Here is a 14244-nt window from a genome sequence, read left to right as displayed (position 1 = left end):
ACATTAAACATTTTTATATAATTTAGGGATTAAATTGATCATGTATTAAAAGTATAGGGTCACATTAAATAAGATGACATTGAGTATTGAGTTAAAGTCTAGGGACCACATTGAACAAAAATTCATGAACTATGTTGCATATTGAGTCAAAGTTCATAAATCATTCATGTTATTTTTCCCAACAAAAAAAAAAATAATAAGCACAAAGTACAAGAAATAAATAGAACAAATTGCAAAATAATAATAACGAAGAAATAATAACTCAAAGACAACATTTTAACATGTAGATAAAGCCCATAGATCATTGGTTGATCGCCCTCTTCTTAATCATGCAGCCAATCTAAGTTAGCCTCTTCTTCAGACGCCAATATATTCAAGCTCTTGAGATTGTTCTTGAGAGGCTCCCACAAGATTTCACTTTCTTTGTCACAAATCACCTTCTTCAAGTTTCTCAACCTTTGGATTGACCGTGGTAGCACAGACAACCTCAAACATCCTCTCATGTTTATCCTCTTGAGATTAACCAGTTGAACAATTTGAGTGGGCAAAGTACTCAAGCTCAAGCAATCAGATATATTGAGAGATACCAATTTTTGGAGGGTTCCAATTGAGTTTGGTAATTCCAACAAATTTGTGCACAAATTAAGCCTAACCACTTCGAGGGAGGTCAATTGCCCAAGTTGTCCAAGGAGTGCAAAGAAATTATGACAGTTTGTGATGCTAAGCTTCTTCAAAGGCTTTATCTCACAGATGCCATCTGGTAACGTCACAAGATCATCGCAATAGTCGATGTTGAGCTCCACTAATTTTGGCATTGCATTAGAGATTTTGGCGTTGTTTGATGTTGAAGCTTGCCCTATGTTGCACATGAAAAATGATATCTTTTGCAGATTGTGCAGGCGTAGCTTTCCCATGCTTAGGAGAGAAATTGTGACACGTTCGAGCCTGATCCTCCTTAAACTGGGCCCAACGACATGGAAATTGCACAGCTCAGCTGGAAAGAAATTGTAATTTGTTACAATTAGAGCCTTGAGTTTATTTGCTTTCTTAATGAATTTCGGCAAAGTATAAGTTTTGGTTTGAATGTTGGTCTCGAAGTTCAAGACAAGAGCCTCAACTTCAGGTAATTGAAGATTTGGCCAAGGTGTTGAGAATGTTCCATCTGCATCATGAACATAGAAGGTTAAAGATAATTTAACTACCAACAAACTGAGAATCTTTCCCCAAAAGTCATTGAGAGAGAGAGAGAGAGAGAGAGAGTTCCAACCTGTGGAGATGGACACTAGACGAGCACCAAGAGTCGGTTGCTTTTGCTTACTCCACCAATCGAGAAAGACAAAGTTCCAACCTTTGGAGATGGACGCTAGACGAGCACCAAGAGTCTGTTGCTCTTGCTTGCTCCACCAATCGGGAAAATTATTTCTGGCTAAGTCCAGAATGAGTCTCTTTCTGTTCTCTACGTCCCCCTGGTTGCACTCCTTGATAGCCAACTCTCTGAGAAGATCGTGCTGTGTAGCATAGAGGTTGTTGTAACATTTGTCCTCGTCCTCATTTGAATCTCTCCTGTATGTATGCAATAGCTCTGATATAAGCATTTGCACTGGAGTTTCTTGTGCTAAAGTTTAATGCAAAGCATTCGATGATAACAATTTACTGGTAAAGAAAGACATCTAATCTGTCCCACGTTTAAGAAATCAAGTCAGGATGTAAAAATGTTCTTTACAAGCCTTTGTAAAATCCATTTGACCTTCAAAATGCGGAATACACTATAGTTGAAAGGTCAAGTGCAGTAATTGTGGTGTGGATCCAAAATATCTAATTTGTCTATTTTTGGGGAAACAGGAAATTTGTTGCGCATAAATTACTCTCTCAATCTTGGTGCAAAGATCTAATCATGCCTTTCTCCATTTCACACGCGTTCTAACTGTCACGTATAAGGAAAAACTACTCATACGCCAACTATGATCTGATAAGGCACTCTTAGGGCAGTAGAAAACTAGAAAAGTTCGAATCAGAGAACAAAACAAACTTCAGATCCATACCTGGTGATTACACGATCAGCTAGGTTCCTGTAAAAGAGTTGATGGAGGTCATTAATGGTAAATGTCCCATCGAAATCTTGCCTGTACAACTCCACCCACATATCAATAAGGGCAGTGGCGGGGATCTTGCGATCCTCTGGAAATGAGCCGAGGTCCATGAAACGCTCCTTGATTGAAGTGTTACCATCCAGGTCATCCAAGCTCTTTCTGAGGCAATCTAGAATGTCACTGTCCATACCCAAACAGGACAAATTACGAAGCTTTGTTTCCCAAAACGAACGATCCTTTCCTCGGAGAGACTTGGCAACGACTGTAAGAGCCAATGGCAATCCCTTACAGCGTTTCACTATCTGCCGCGGGGAAAAAGAATATAGAAACAATTATGGAAACTTTAATATGAGTCGTGATTAGTACAAACCTTGGCCTCTTTTTAATGAAAGAGAGATCAAAGTAAAATCAGCATAGGTTAGGTGCATGGTAAAGAGATTCGATGTAACATGGTAAGCCTATCTTAGGCAGGTTGATTTTATTAAACATTTTCTTTAAAGAAAAAAATAAACTTAGTTTTGATGACCATAAGAAATCCTATCATGGACGCACTCAAGCGAGGGTATACCTTATCCCAGAGCTCATCATCAGTCGCAACCAACCTTCTACCTTCGACAGTAACAGATCGACGAAAAAGTTCCAGGGCTTCCTCACGAGGCAATGGGTCCAGGTGATGCACAAGATCAACATTAGGAAATTTGTATCTTGATGTCACCACAATCTTGTAATGATTTATATTCTTGAAGACAAATTTCTCAATTATAGATTGCGAGTCAGTCCAAACATCGTCCAGCACAAGCAACACAGGATTTTGGCCTATTTTGATGAGCAGTTGCTGCAAGTAACGAACTGCATCATCTTCTGTTACAATCTCAGGTACCTTCAAACCGTTATGTTGAATCATTTTCCGGACAATGTCTGTCAGGGAGGGTTTCTTCGAGACAGGGACGAACATGATGTTGAATTTGCCTATATGCATGCAAAATACGGTAAGTCTGACTCCTATCCCTTGCAAAGAGTATGAAAATTTGCCGCAACACTTCCAATTTATTAAATTTGGTAGGATAAGAAACAGAGCTAAGTAGATACCGTATAGCACAAATGATGAGCGCAAATCCTATGGTGAGTGAAGACTAGGTTTCGACTGATTAAGAGAGGCTCTCAGCAAAATCAGACAGGCGAGTTATTGCATATATAAAAGCTCGGGAAAGATTTATCAGATTGGATATGATATCAAAACTGAAAATAAATCATGACAGGAAGATTGTTTTACACAATGAAACATCCATCTGCATAAAACCCAAGCAAATCTTTGTGCAAACATTCACATCTACAAGGAACTGTATCGCTTGACAGAGAACAGGTAATGGGATTCAATCGTGTCAATATGTGCACAAGCAAAACATTGTTTAAGCACCAGCTCCTATACACATGAATGGCAAACCAAAGGCTTTGAGGTGACCGGTTGGCAAGCATCAATTAATGAATTTCCTACTTTAATTAGTTCTGGATCAATTAAACATACCTTCAATATCCTTGTCATGACACAATTTCTTAAGCAGGGTCGTCTTCCCGCACCCGCCCTGGGCGGTCACAACAATCAGAGACACTCCCTCCTCCAGCAACTGGTCCTTGAGCTTCCTCAAGGACGCCTCCACCACTGACCCAACGATGAGATCAGGCGCGTCAGGGACCGCGAGGTTGCCTGAAGCCCCGAATCCACTCTGGAGGGCAACACTGTTTGCTTTACTGGAACTAATGAACCTGTTGAATTCTATCCTCATCTCCCTCAACTCGCACAACGTCTCACTGTTGTTTCTTGCATCCAGCAGGCCGATGTAAAGATTGAAATCACCCAGTAATTCTGCATTGAATGCCTTCAGCTTCTTGGAGTGCGTATACTTCTTGCACATGTGGAGCTGGTGGATTGTTTTGCACCTCTCAACCAGTCCTTTGCCTCTATCTAATAGGTCCTTAATCGGACCCATCTCTGTGGGACTACGGTTCAGCTGTCTGTTGAACTCATCCCATTCCTTGATGATTGGTTCTATCTTGTCCAAGGTATTTTTGATCTTCTTGAGCTGGGCACCAAACGCTCTGACGGTTTGCACCACTTCCTTAACTGCCGCGAATAGCTCGTTGAATGCTGCTCCCACAGCAGCTCCTGCAAAATCAACTGCCATTTCTTGTTTTTTCTGTTTTTACACAGATGGAATCCTTTCGATGGGTTACCAAGGATGCTAGAAATGAAACCCACGTCCCACCAAAGATGCTAGAACTGAAATCTGATGTTTCCCTCTGTTCTTTTTTTATTTTTTTCTTCTGGGCTTTTCGAAGATGCAAGGAGGAGGAAGACGAGCTTCTTGGTCTTTGAAGTGACGAACGAAGAGGGGGGAGAGACTCTTTGTAAAAGCGGTAGTGGAAGTCTATCCTCGGGCCAGACACGTTATAGTCATCGTACAGGAAGTTTCTTAGAAGGAGCGACCATTGGAGGCCCCGCTTTGTCACTCGATTAGTTGAGCGCGTAACAGCCCGTGTTATTCTTCTTCGTATCATGAATTAATTATTTTATGGTAAACTTAGTTTATCCCACTAAAAATTGTAAACAAAAAACCAACCATATGAGCTTTTAAGGGGAAAATATAAATTGAACCAATTTTCGCGAGAGAGAGAGAGAGAGAGAGGAAGCCCGACATTGCTGAGGCTCGTAAAGCGTTGGTTAGCAAAATGGAGGACTTAGCCTATGGGTACGGGTCGGCGGAGGGCCAAGTCGGGTTTGTGCTTCGCCATGGGTGCGGGGTGGCGAGGGAGCTGCAGGGCGTGCCGCGTGGGTGGAGATGGTCAGCGATCGAGAGGTGTGGGTGGAAATGCTGATGTACGGGGCTAACAAGTGCAAAGCGAGGGATCATCCTTTTGTTAATGCCAAAAACTAATGTTTTAAGGAGGTTTATATTAAACTTGTCTTGCAAGTTGCAAATTTTCTTGAATTTTGGAGATCTCGGTCCACGCATTATTCGTACATCCCTCTTTGCTTCGACCTCCCTTCTTTTGACTGGATTCATCATTGCATAAGAATTTTCTTTTTAAGTCATAATTTTCACCTGAAGTTTGAATCGGATTAATCATGAATTAAAACGTTGGACGATAAAATATCCTGATGATATAATGACATTACGTGTGCCATGCCTTGCACGTCCAACGTAAGTTGGATTACAGCAAGAAGATGACCTTAGCGACATCGCTTTTTCGCTTGGTCCACTACACAGAAACTTCATCGGCTCATGCCATGAAGTTTCACAGTTTTCTTCTTCGTATATTTTCTTCTTCTTTTCACACCACTAGCCAATCAACGACGGTCCAATCCATCTAGAAGGATCAATACTATAGTCAAAAGTTCACACGAATGACAATAAATTTATCTCAAATAATTTACGCGAGAAGCAATATAGTTTTTATTCAAGCATGGTGGTTACCGGTTACTGCACTTTGTCGTGTTCTGTTTCTTTTTCCTTCTTCTTTCCGACTTATTTCTTTTAGTCACACAAGACTTGACAAAAGTGATCAAGTAAAAAGAAAACAATCGCCTAGAGGCGCATTAATAATTGGCTAATAAGTTAGATGCTTCTTTAGAAGCTAGTGCGGGTACGAGTGATTCCAAGTTAATAAACTTATGATAAATTTCGAGGACCTATCTTTTAATCTCCGATTTACACATTCTCAAAATATTCTGTTAAAACCAAATATATTACAAGAAAAAAGAATATATTGATATGGATAAGTGACTCAACGTCATGACCAACCAAATTAAAATTTAATTAATTACTGGGGATTATCTCAATGGGAAGAAGAAAGTAAAGAGTTGGATTGGCTATCTCTTGAAAGGCTCGAGTGGAACGCGTGAGTGAGGAAGTATGACAGCACATATAATGACTTGTAAAATAGATATAAGATATGACTATATCCAAAGATTAAAGTTTGATTGAATATATAACTTTTGACATCCTGTATATGTTGAATAAATCATGAAAACCAAGACCTTACCATTGCCAAATTAATCAACTATTCCTAGTCGAAAAGGTCCATCTACTGTCGAGAAAATATTGCATACCTTCGTCAAAGGACCACGTCATTTGTGCTCTGAAAGAGTCAGGCTTCGACACCTGTCCGCTAGCAGGTCCACGTCGGCTCCCTCTCTCTTCTCTCCCATGTTCCAATTCAAACCAATGCGCAGGCGGATGAGCAGGCATTCTCTCTCCTATGTCTTCTCTCTTCCTCCTCCGACACTCCTTCTGGTCTAGCGATTCCTCTGACAACCGTCTTTCCCTTCCGATGACGGCCTTTCTCTCTCCACTCGATGGCCTCATCTCAGGGCTCGATTCTCTCGGCGCACTTCTTCCTAAATCGCGCTCTCTCCCAACAGGCCGATTTCGCTCGCCTCTCCCACGACCTCCACACTTTTGGCGGTTCTTCCCTTGTGGTTCGGTGAGGTCTCGGGTATGCCCTCATGCTGCGTCTCTTCTTCCTTGCTCAGCAACACCATACTGCCCCTCTCTCTCTCTCTCTCTCTCTGAGTGTGTCTCTCTGTGCATGCAAAGCATTTCAACTAGGGTTCAAGGGTTTCGCCACCCCTTCTTTGAGGTTCGTCCAGGTACTCTCATTTTTGCGTGAACCCAGCGTGAATTTTATAGTCTTTCTTTCTAGATCGGTCCTTCAGCACGTTGCTGACTTTTTTGCACATTGTTGCTTTGCGGCTGCTCCGAGATTCTGGGCTGGTCGTTCTATCGTCTTGCTCGGAATGAGCGAAATGGTGTCCAAAAGGGGCGTGTTGAATTCGTCGACACCTAAGTCGGCGGCGACTTCTGAGGACAAGAAAGGGAAGAAATCGAAAGGATCGGTGGCTTCAGTTCCTAGTTCTACCAAAAGTCATGTCAAGGTATTGTCTTTTAATCGAACCTATCGTTCCACCCCTGTTTTGGGGACTTGACCATTTCGCATTCATTTTTTCTGCAGAAAAATTTTGGTGCAAGCATTGGTGGAGTCGTGTTGCCTAATAATGACCCGGCCAAAATTGAGGCAATGACATTTCACGAATTGAGAGCTACATTGAGGTAGGGATGAAATGTTTTAGTTGCAAGGTTGTTATAGTGTTTCCTACGTAACCTTTACAGTAAGCAAAAATCAAGTTTTTCTATTTGATGCTTGCAAGGGAGATTATTGAGCAGGGAAATGAATATTACTGATGGAAAACCATGAGGTCTTGAGAATTTGCCTTCAACAAAGAGCAATTTGCTTATGAAAATGAAATTTTTTGCATCACGCTTTTTCTCAAAATGATAATGAAACCTATAAGTCCTTTTTTGTCTTTCTATGGTTGTTTCTGAGGCTTGTAAATTGTTATTGTAAAGCATGTGGGAAGAGTACACGGAACGATTGGGTTGAAGGACTGGCTCCCTACCTACTGTTGCAGTTCAGAGGCATTCTGATTTGTTACAGCAAGTGCATTTGACCCCAATGAATTGTCATATTTTGACCGAGAATGTCAGAGTCTATATAGACATTCTGATGTTTTAATCTAGTTAATTGATATAATAATATGCTTGTAGTAGAGTTAGCCCATTTGCTTTGTGTCTATTCGAATGAAATGCTTCTCATCTTAAATAAAGATCACAGCCAATGATTAGTTAAGTTGCTTATGAGATATAATTAGCATCTCAAGTGATGTTGGATGAATAATAAAATCGACATGAGTTGCACTTTGTATGCTGTGAGTTCCACCTGAATCTCTGCAGAAGCATAGTCACAAAAAACAGGAGAGAATTAAGTCTTGATCTCTATTCGTTAGATAAATATCTGCTCCAAGCAAAGAGATAAATTATGTTACTTAGTTGAATATATTTAAGATAGCATGGTCCATAGACTCTGTGCTTTGAAATGGCCTAGCTAAAATGTGAGGAAAGATGATCAAATTGTGATATACTTTAAGCCCAAGTATGATAATTTATATTATTGGGCAATTAGAGTTTTCTTTCATTATTGCTGAGTGCTTTTTCTCGCATCTATCTTCCTGGTACTTAGGACCTTGCAGGGGAAGTCGCTCAGAATCTGCACGAGTATTTTAGAGTTGTATACAAGGTTGATCATATTCTACCTGGAATGACATCTTTCTGATGTGAATGACATTCTCTTGCATGAATATCTCTAGGTTTGAAGTTATCTGACATGGCTTCATCCAGGTGGTTACTGAAGCAGACATCGAAGAGTTTGAGGCAAACTATAGAGGTTCTGATTCTGAAAAGAATGATCTTATTGATCTATACAAGAAATTCAAGGGTGACATGAACAGGTGGGGTTGATATGTCCTTTTTCCTCTCTTTTTTCCTTTCTTATAGATGCCTATCTGACATAAAAGTATTTGAAATCTTTTGTACCTTTTCCTTCACAGGCTTTTCTGTTCGATGCTCTGCTCAGATCCCAAGCTTGATTCCCACCGCTTTAAGGATATTATTGATAATGCAATAGCAGCAGGTTGGTTTTTTGACAATTTGATCTCTTCTTGACCGTTAGATTTACTCTTAAACCTCAGTCAGAATTTGAGACTTCAAGCAGGGCTGGGCTTCATCGTGTTTTATAGAGTTTAATAACAGCGAGGTGAATATTTAAAAAATAATTTTCTTTCACAATGATAAAATTTAGCACAGGTTGCTCATTTACTTTTATGGAGAGCATCCTTTTTTGTCTTTTTATGTTTCTAAATAATGCTGGTTTGAGGATACTGGTGTTTAGTAGCCTAGATCTTATGCGTGCTTGATTATGTAGCGTACACTATCCTGATATAGTGCTTAATGCATGCTCTGTTTCTCTGTGTCCTACAGGAACGTTGAAGACAACCAAGGCATACGAGAAGTGGGCAAAGCAAATTTCCAAAACTAAACCACCTACAGATCCTCTTAGAAAGAGGGGGAAGTGAGTGACACAGCTGCACTGGGCTTTTTATTCTACATAATTTTTGCTTCGATTTCTTGACTGTACTGTTAGTAGTATGTTCTTCTTTTGAATTGGAATGCTAACCTTTGTTTCCCATTTCTGATAGAGCGAAGAAGAAGTCAGACAATCTTCTTGCAATTATATCTCAGCGCCGTAGCAAGCAAAAGGAGCATTTTAATTCCATGTTTTCATCTCTGGTGAATAAATATGGTGGTGGAATGCAGAGTTCAGAACCCAGTGAAGAAGAGTTTGAGGCTGCAAGAAAGAAACTTGAGAGCCAAAAGTCTGCCAAAAAGTCCAGGCAGAAATAACAGGAACATGTGATGTATTGGATTAACTGTGTATAGCTTTGGTTGCTTTGAGCACTCTCTTATGCTTCTAATTTCTGTAGCCAAAATTGGTGTGTTTGACTTCCCCTTTGTTTGAATGATATTTTGGGATGACAGATGCTCAATGCACTCTTGGTTTGTTTCCTTATCTTCTGGCAGCGCAAGAACTACATTTGTTGTAATACTGGAAATTGCTGCCTATAGTTTTGTGGACGCGCGGACCCCTGGAGTGCCTTAACTTTGGCCAAAGGGACACTTAAGTGCCATAACTTACGAAAGGTATACTTAAGTGCCAAAATCGGAGTAAAAGGGATCACTTGAGTGCCAATCCGGCGAAAATCCGGCCAAAATGTCGACATGGCACTTTTCCGCGAACGGAGCTCAAAATAACGCCGTTTTTCATGCTGACGTGGCCAAAACGGCGTTGTTTTGGCCGACGTGGCAAAAAAATAAAAAATAATTAATTAAATTAAATTTATTTAAAAATAATAATTTTAAAATTAAATTTAGTTAAAATATTTTAAATTAATAATTTTGAAATTAAATTTAGTTGAAATATTAAAAAATTAATAATTTAAAATTAAAAAAAAAAAAAAAGTTGGAGAGGCTCCCTCGGCCCGCCGCCGCCCCCGCCGCCGCCGGAAGGGTCGGCGACGGCGGGCGAGGGTCGGCCGGGGGTGCCGAGCCACGCCGGGGCTGGCGACCCCAGTGACCGGGCGGCGAGGGCCGCAGCCCTCACCCGATTGGGGCGAGAGTCGCAACCCTCGCCCGATCCGGCGAGGGTCGGCGGCCCTCCCGGCCGGGCCAAGGGCCGCCGCCCGCGGGGTTGTCCTGGCGGGCGGCGGCCCTTGGCTCGCCCCAAGCGAGGGCCACCGACCCTCGCCACGTATCTCGGGAAGGTCGCAGCCCTTGCCCACCCCGGCGGGCGGCGGCCCTTGGCCCGGCCGGCGAGGGCCGCCGACCCTCGCCGGATCCGGGCAAGGGCCACGAGCCCTCGCCACGGGAGATCCGGCGAGGGCTCGCGAGCCCTCGCCGCCGATCGGCCGTGGTCGCCGACCCCGGCCGGGCCCGGCGACCCCGCCGACCCTCCCCCGCCGTCAACGGCCCTTCCCGGCGGCGGGGGCGGCGGCCGAGGGCTAATCCTCACCCGCCTCCCCCACTTTTTTTTTTTTTAATTATTAATTTTTTAATATTTCAACTAAATTTAATTTTAAAATTATTATTTTAAAATATTTTAACTAAATTTAATTTTAAAATTATTAAATTTAAATATTTTAACTAAATTTAATTTTAAAATTATTATTTTTAAATATTTTAACTAAATTTAAATTTAAAGTTAATTTAATTAATTTTAAAAAAAAAAATTTTTTACCACGTCAGCCCAAAACGACGCCGTTTTGGCCACGTCAGCGTGCAAAACGACGTCGTTTTGGGCGCGCTTCGCCGGAAAAACGTCACGTTGGCGTTTTGGCCGGATTTTGGCCGCAGTGGCACTCAAGTGATCCGTTTTTCTTCGAATGTGGCACTTAAGTGTACCTTTCGTAAGTTATGGCACTTAAGTGTCCCTTTGGCCAAAGTTATGGCACTTGAAGCGTTCTTTTGCCTAGTTTTGTGCATGCTTAAGTTACAGGAACTTTACTTTCCCAAATGGGATTGGACTACTTTTCTACCAAATGGCTGATCATTCTCCAGGGGTTCATTTGAACATTAAAAAGACTGCCAATGAATGTTCAGCAGCTTCTAGATGAAAAACTAGAGAAGCTCAAGTTTTGGATTATGAGTATGGTTTAATTCATTCTGCTTTCTTGATTTCATCAACGCCACCTGTTTAATTTCGGTCTATCGCATAAGGTGATGGCATGAACGAATTGTAGTAAATATTATTTTAACATGAACTCAAGACATCGTTCATTATCCTTGAGAGATTATTTGAGTTGATTCCATATTTATGCTATCCTTGAATAGAGGGGGATGTACATATGATCTTTTGAACAGAAGACTTGCTCAGTATACTTCATCTCAATTGTCATAAAACAGTGCAGCCAGATTTTAAGTATATAAGACTGACTTGTTCTCAAATCTCTTTGTTTGCTTGGCAAAACAAAACTCGTTAATGCTTCCCGCAAAACAAGTAGGCATCAAGCAATTTTAGGTTGCACTAAACTCTCAATTCTGAGATGAATAAGGTGAAAGCTTACGCGATTCAGTCAAAATTCTCGATTGCAACTTCAGAGCAATGTCTTTGTCTAATCAGATTAGAACCGATCAAGATTTTAGTATAATTGCATGGCCGCATCTTGGGGTTAGGAGCAATGTGTCCTACTTGACTTAGCTGGAAATAGTTGAAAGGAGAACTAGCATTTAACTGGGTGTCCAGCGTAAGGACGATCAGCAAGTTGGGAATTGGATATTGTTAAAAATTTTGGATGTATGCGTGCGGAAGCATGGTTTTGGTATTAGTTATAATTTTTTGTTAGTGATGTTGTGTGCAAGTGTATGATATATTTTGTAGATGATGGACAAGGGACAAGATTTGATAATTGAAGGATATAGGACATGAGATATGGGGGAAAATAGTTTAATTAGCTGAACAAAATAGTTTGATGGAGGTACAATAGAGATCTATGGCCTCTCACGATGGAGGTTTACCTCTCACCTTCAAATGAATGAACTACAACCCCCTGAGTCACTGCCTTAGTACAACATTCTAGATTTTTATAGAATGTTGTCCATGTAGGCTTCATCAAGGAAATTCTAGATTGTAGTTCTTCTAGAGAGTTCTGCTTGCTTGCATTCCCACGTGAACCTTCTAGATTCATTTAGCAACCTCCATTCTCAACAATTCTAAACAATATCAATTTTAAAGTTTCTAGAAAGTTTTAGAGAAAATGGATCACAATTTCCAACGGATATTCATTTTGTGCAGATTTTGTTTGCAAAGCCTAGGCCAGTTCACATGCTAAAATGCACAAGAGACGTTTTGCATGCTGACGATTTGCCAAATCTTAACTAGTAATACTTCAAATCACAAATTTTTACAACCAGAATGACACCATCCATCCGAGATTCCAAGTGGCATGTCATTAGAGACACAAATTCCGTACCCAGCAACAAATAAATTGTGCTATCATAAGCTGTGTTGCAAATGCTGTTTACATGAGAAAATGTCCTCAATGCTAAACCTTCAAGACATGAGCTAGCTGGCATGCTGCGCTCACAGGAAGTCAAACTAGCATCAGACTAGTCTGAGACCCTTCAACGCAGCTCCCGCATTCTAAGATATTATCAAATTCTTATTGCCTTGATGATGGATGGGGATTCCTTTAGCAATAGCATCTTGGGCAGCGGTCCAGTGATCAGCGGGGCAGCCATGCATATCAGAATAGTGATGCTGATGCACCATCTCGAAGAGCAACCGGAGGTCATCCATCTAATCTCATCTATTTAGTGCAAACTGCTTTGGATTAGGGCCACCTGCATAGGCCAAAGGTCTAGATTTAATCAGTTCATGAGATTTGTCTTTATTGCATGGTCTCTAGGTAGCTGGATCTTCTCACCCATGCTAAATTATAGGAAGTTGCTGCACCTGCAGTTGAACCCGATCAAATCCACATGCTTTCATCAGGCAGTGCACCCAGTAGGTCCAAAACTTTTGAATAACATTATAGCTGAATTACCACTTGCATTGGATTTTGGTGAACTCCGATTGAGGAGACTTTGATATCCAGTGCAACCCTTGCACAGCCCTTGCACCAGCATCTGTGTGCTTCCCACTCTTGCCAGAACTTCCCGTGACAATGCTGCTACCAGGACAAGCTGCAAGCTTAGCTTGTTCTTGCCTCGGCAGCATGTCCATGTGGCACTTGGAAGTTGGGAAATATATTGGCTATGGTGGCACTACCAAAAAAGCCTCAGTTATTGATGGAAAGGATGGGACCTTTTGTAGTCTGGCATCTTCACTTGCCATAAAGATTCCTATAGAGTGAGAGAGAGAGATAGTAAACAGGGGCTTCTGCATTCTTAAACCTGGATAATTCAATCTGAACACAAAAATCATTGATCACTCAATTCCCCTTGACTAGATTATATGACAGTTTCTTTTATATGTATGATTTCGAGTGCTTCATCTCAAATCATAGTGAATTCTTTCGTTGGTCTAATCATTAAAAAAGGCCCCACCCTTTCGCACAAATCATTGATTGGAAGAAGACAAGAAGTAAAATGAGTTTTTAACTGCTCCCAAGCACGAGAGCACAACAGCTTTGAAATGACAACTAAAAATTCACAAGAAAGCATCAACATAGGTATTGCTAGTCCCTAACAGAATATACCTAGAGCGTGCAAGCTGATAAACAGAAAGACTGTAGATCCAACATAATAAGTTGATAGCAGAGGCAAACAAATATTTCGCAATGCCTTACTTCTTAATCATTCTTGCAAATATGATTTGTAACAGCACATAAAATACTCTCCCAACACTTGTATGAGACAGTTGCCTTCTCAGTTTGAATTTTATGAGCTCAGAAAAAAAAAACCCTTGCTTATTGTCATTTCGTAGACTTTCTTTCATTCTAAAAACATCAATATAATTCTTAGGAGTATCTTTTTGTTGTGGGTGCAACTTCAGACAGTCTTGAGAATATTTTTCCTAATAGTTTGTTTAACCAGAAACAGCCTCTTTTTTTTTTTTTTTTTTTCTTTCCATATTCCGTGATTGAAACTATCATTTTTTTTAGTCCCAAATTTTAACTCTACCAAAAAAGGAACAACAGATACGGCAACAACTCACTGTACATTATCAGCATGGCCTACCCATGAATGGCCCTAAACTCTAGAAAGCA

The 14244-nt window shown here is 40.9% G+C and overlaps 2 protein-coding genes across 3 annotated transcripts in view; one reads left to right on the top strand and one right to left on the bottom strand.

Moving 5' to 3' along the window:
* Window positions 1-284: 284 nt before the first annotated feature.
* LOC104420463 (probable disease resistance protein At5g66900) overlaps window positions 285-14244 on the bottom strand; it is a 62232-nt gene continuing 48272 nt past the window's right edge. For both annotated transcript variants that reach the window (XM_039301866.1, XM_039301867.1), the window contains 3 exons: window positions 2043-2392; window positions 1268-1563; window positions 285-1162 (listed from right to left, as the gene is read on the bottom strand). In XM_039301866.1, the coding sequence (XP_039157800.1) occupies window positions 324-1162; window positions 1268-1563; window positions 2043-2392 (1485 nt within the window). In that variant the 3' untranslated portion in view covers window positions 285-323. The remainder of the gene's footprint in view (window positions 1163-1267; window positions 1564-2042; window positions 2393-14244) is intronic.
* LOC104454721 (chaperone protein dnaJ 6) lies at window positions 6895-9551 on the top strand. Its single transcript, XM_039301833.1, has 7 exons — window positions 6895-7023; window positions 7163-7198; window positions 8166-8222; window positions 8324-8433; window positions 8533-8615; window positions 8963-9053; window positions 9181-9551. The coding sequence occupies exons 1-7, from the start codon at window positions 6895-6897 to the stop codon at window positions 9383-9385; spliced, it is 711 nt and encodes a 236-aa protein (XP_039157767.1). The 3' UTR covers window positions 9386-9551.

This window comes from Eucalyptus grandis, chromosome 9 (assembly GCF_016545825.1).
Source record: "Eucalyptus grandis isolate ANBG69807.140 chromosome 9, ASM1654582v1, whole genome shotgun sequence".
NCBI classification, from domain to species: domain Eukaryota; kingdom Viridiplantae; phylum Streptophyta; class Magnoliopsida; order Myrtales; family Myrtaceae; genus Eucalyptus; species Eucalyptus grandis.
The sequence above is the reverse complement of the archived record's forward strand: the minus strand, read 5'-3'. Positions and strand labels throughout refer to the sequence as shown.

Excerpts from the sequence above, each read along its gene's own strand:
- LOC104454721 (XM_039301833.1), top strand. The coding sequence starts at position 6,895 with ATGGTGTCCAAAAGGGGCGTGTTGAATTCGTCGACACCTAAGTCGGCG. Across the intron at positions 7,199-8,165 it reads GAATTGAGAGCTACATTGAG|GACCTTGCAGGGGAAGTCGC; the intron begins GTAGGGATGAAA and ends CCTGGTACTTAG. Across the intron at positions 8,616-8,962 it reads TGATAATGCAATAGCAGCAG|GAACGTTGAAGACAACCAAG; the intron begins GTTGGTTTTTTG and ends TGTGTCCTACAG.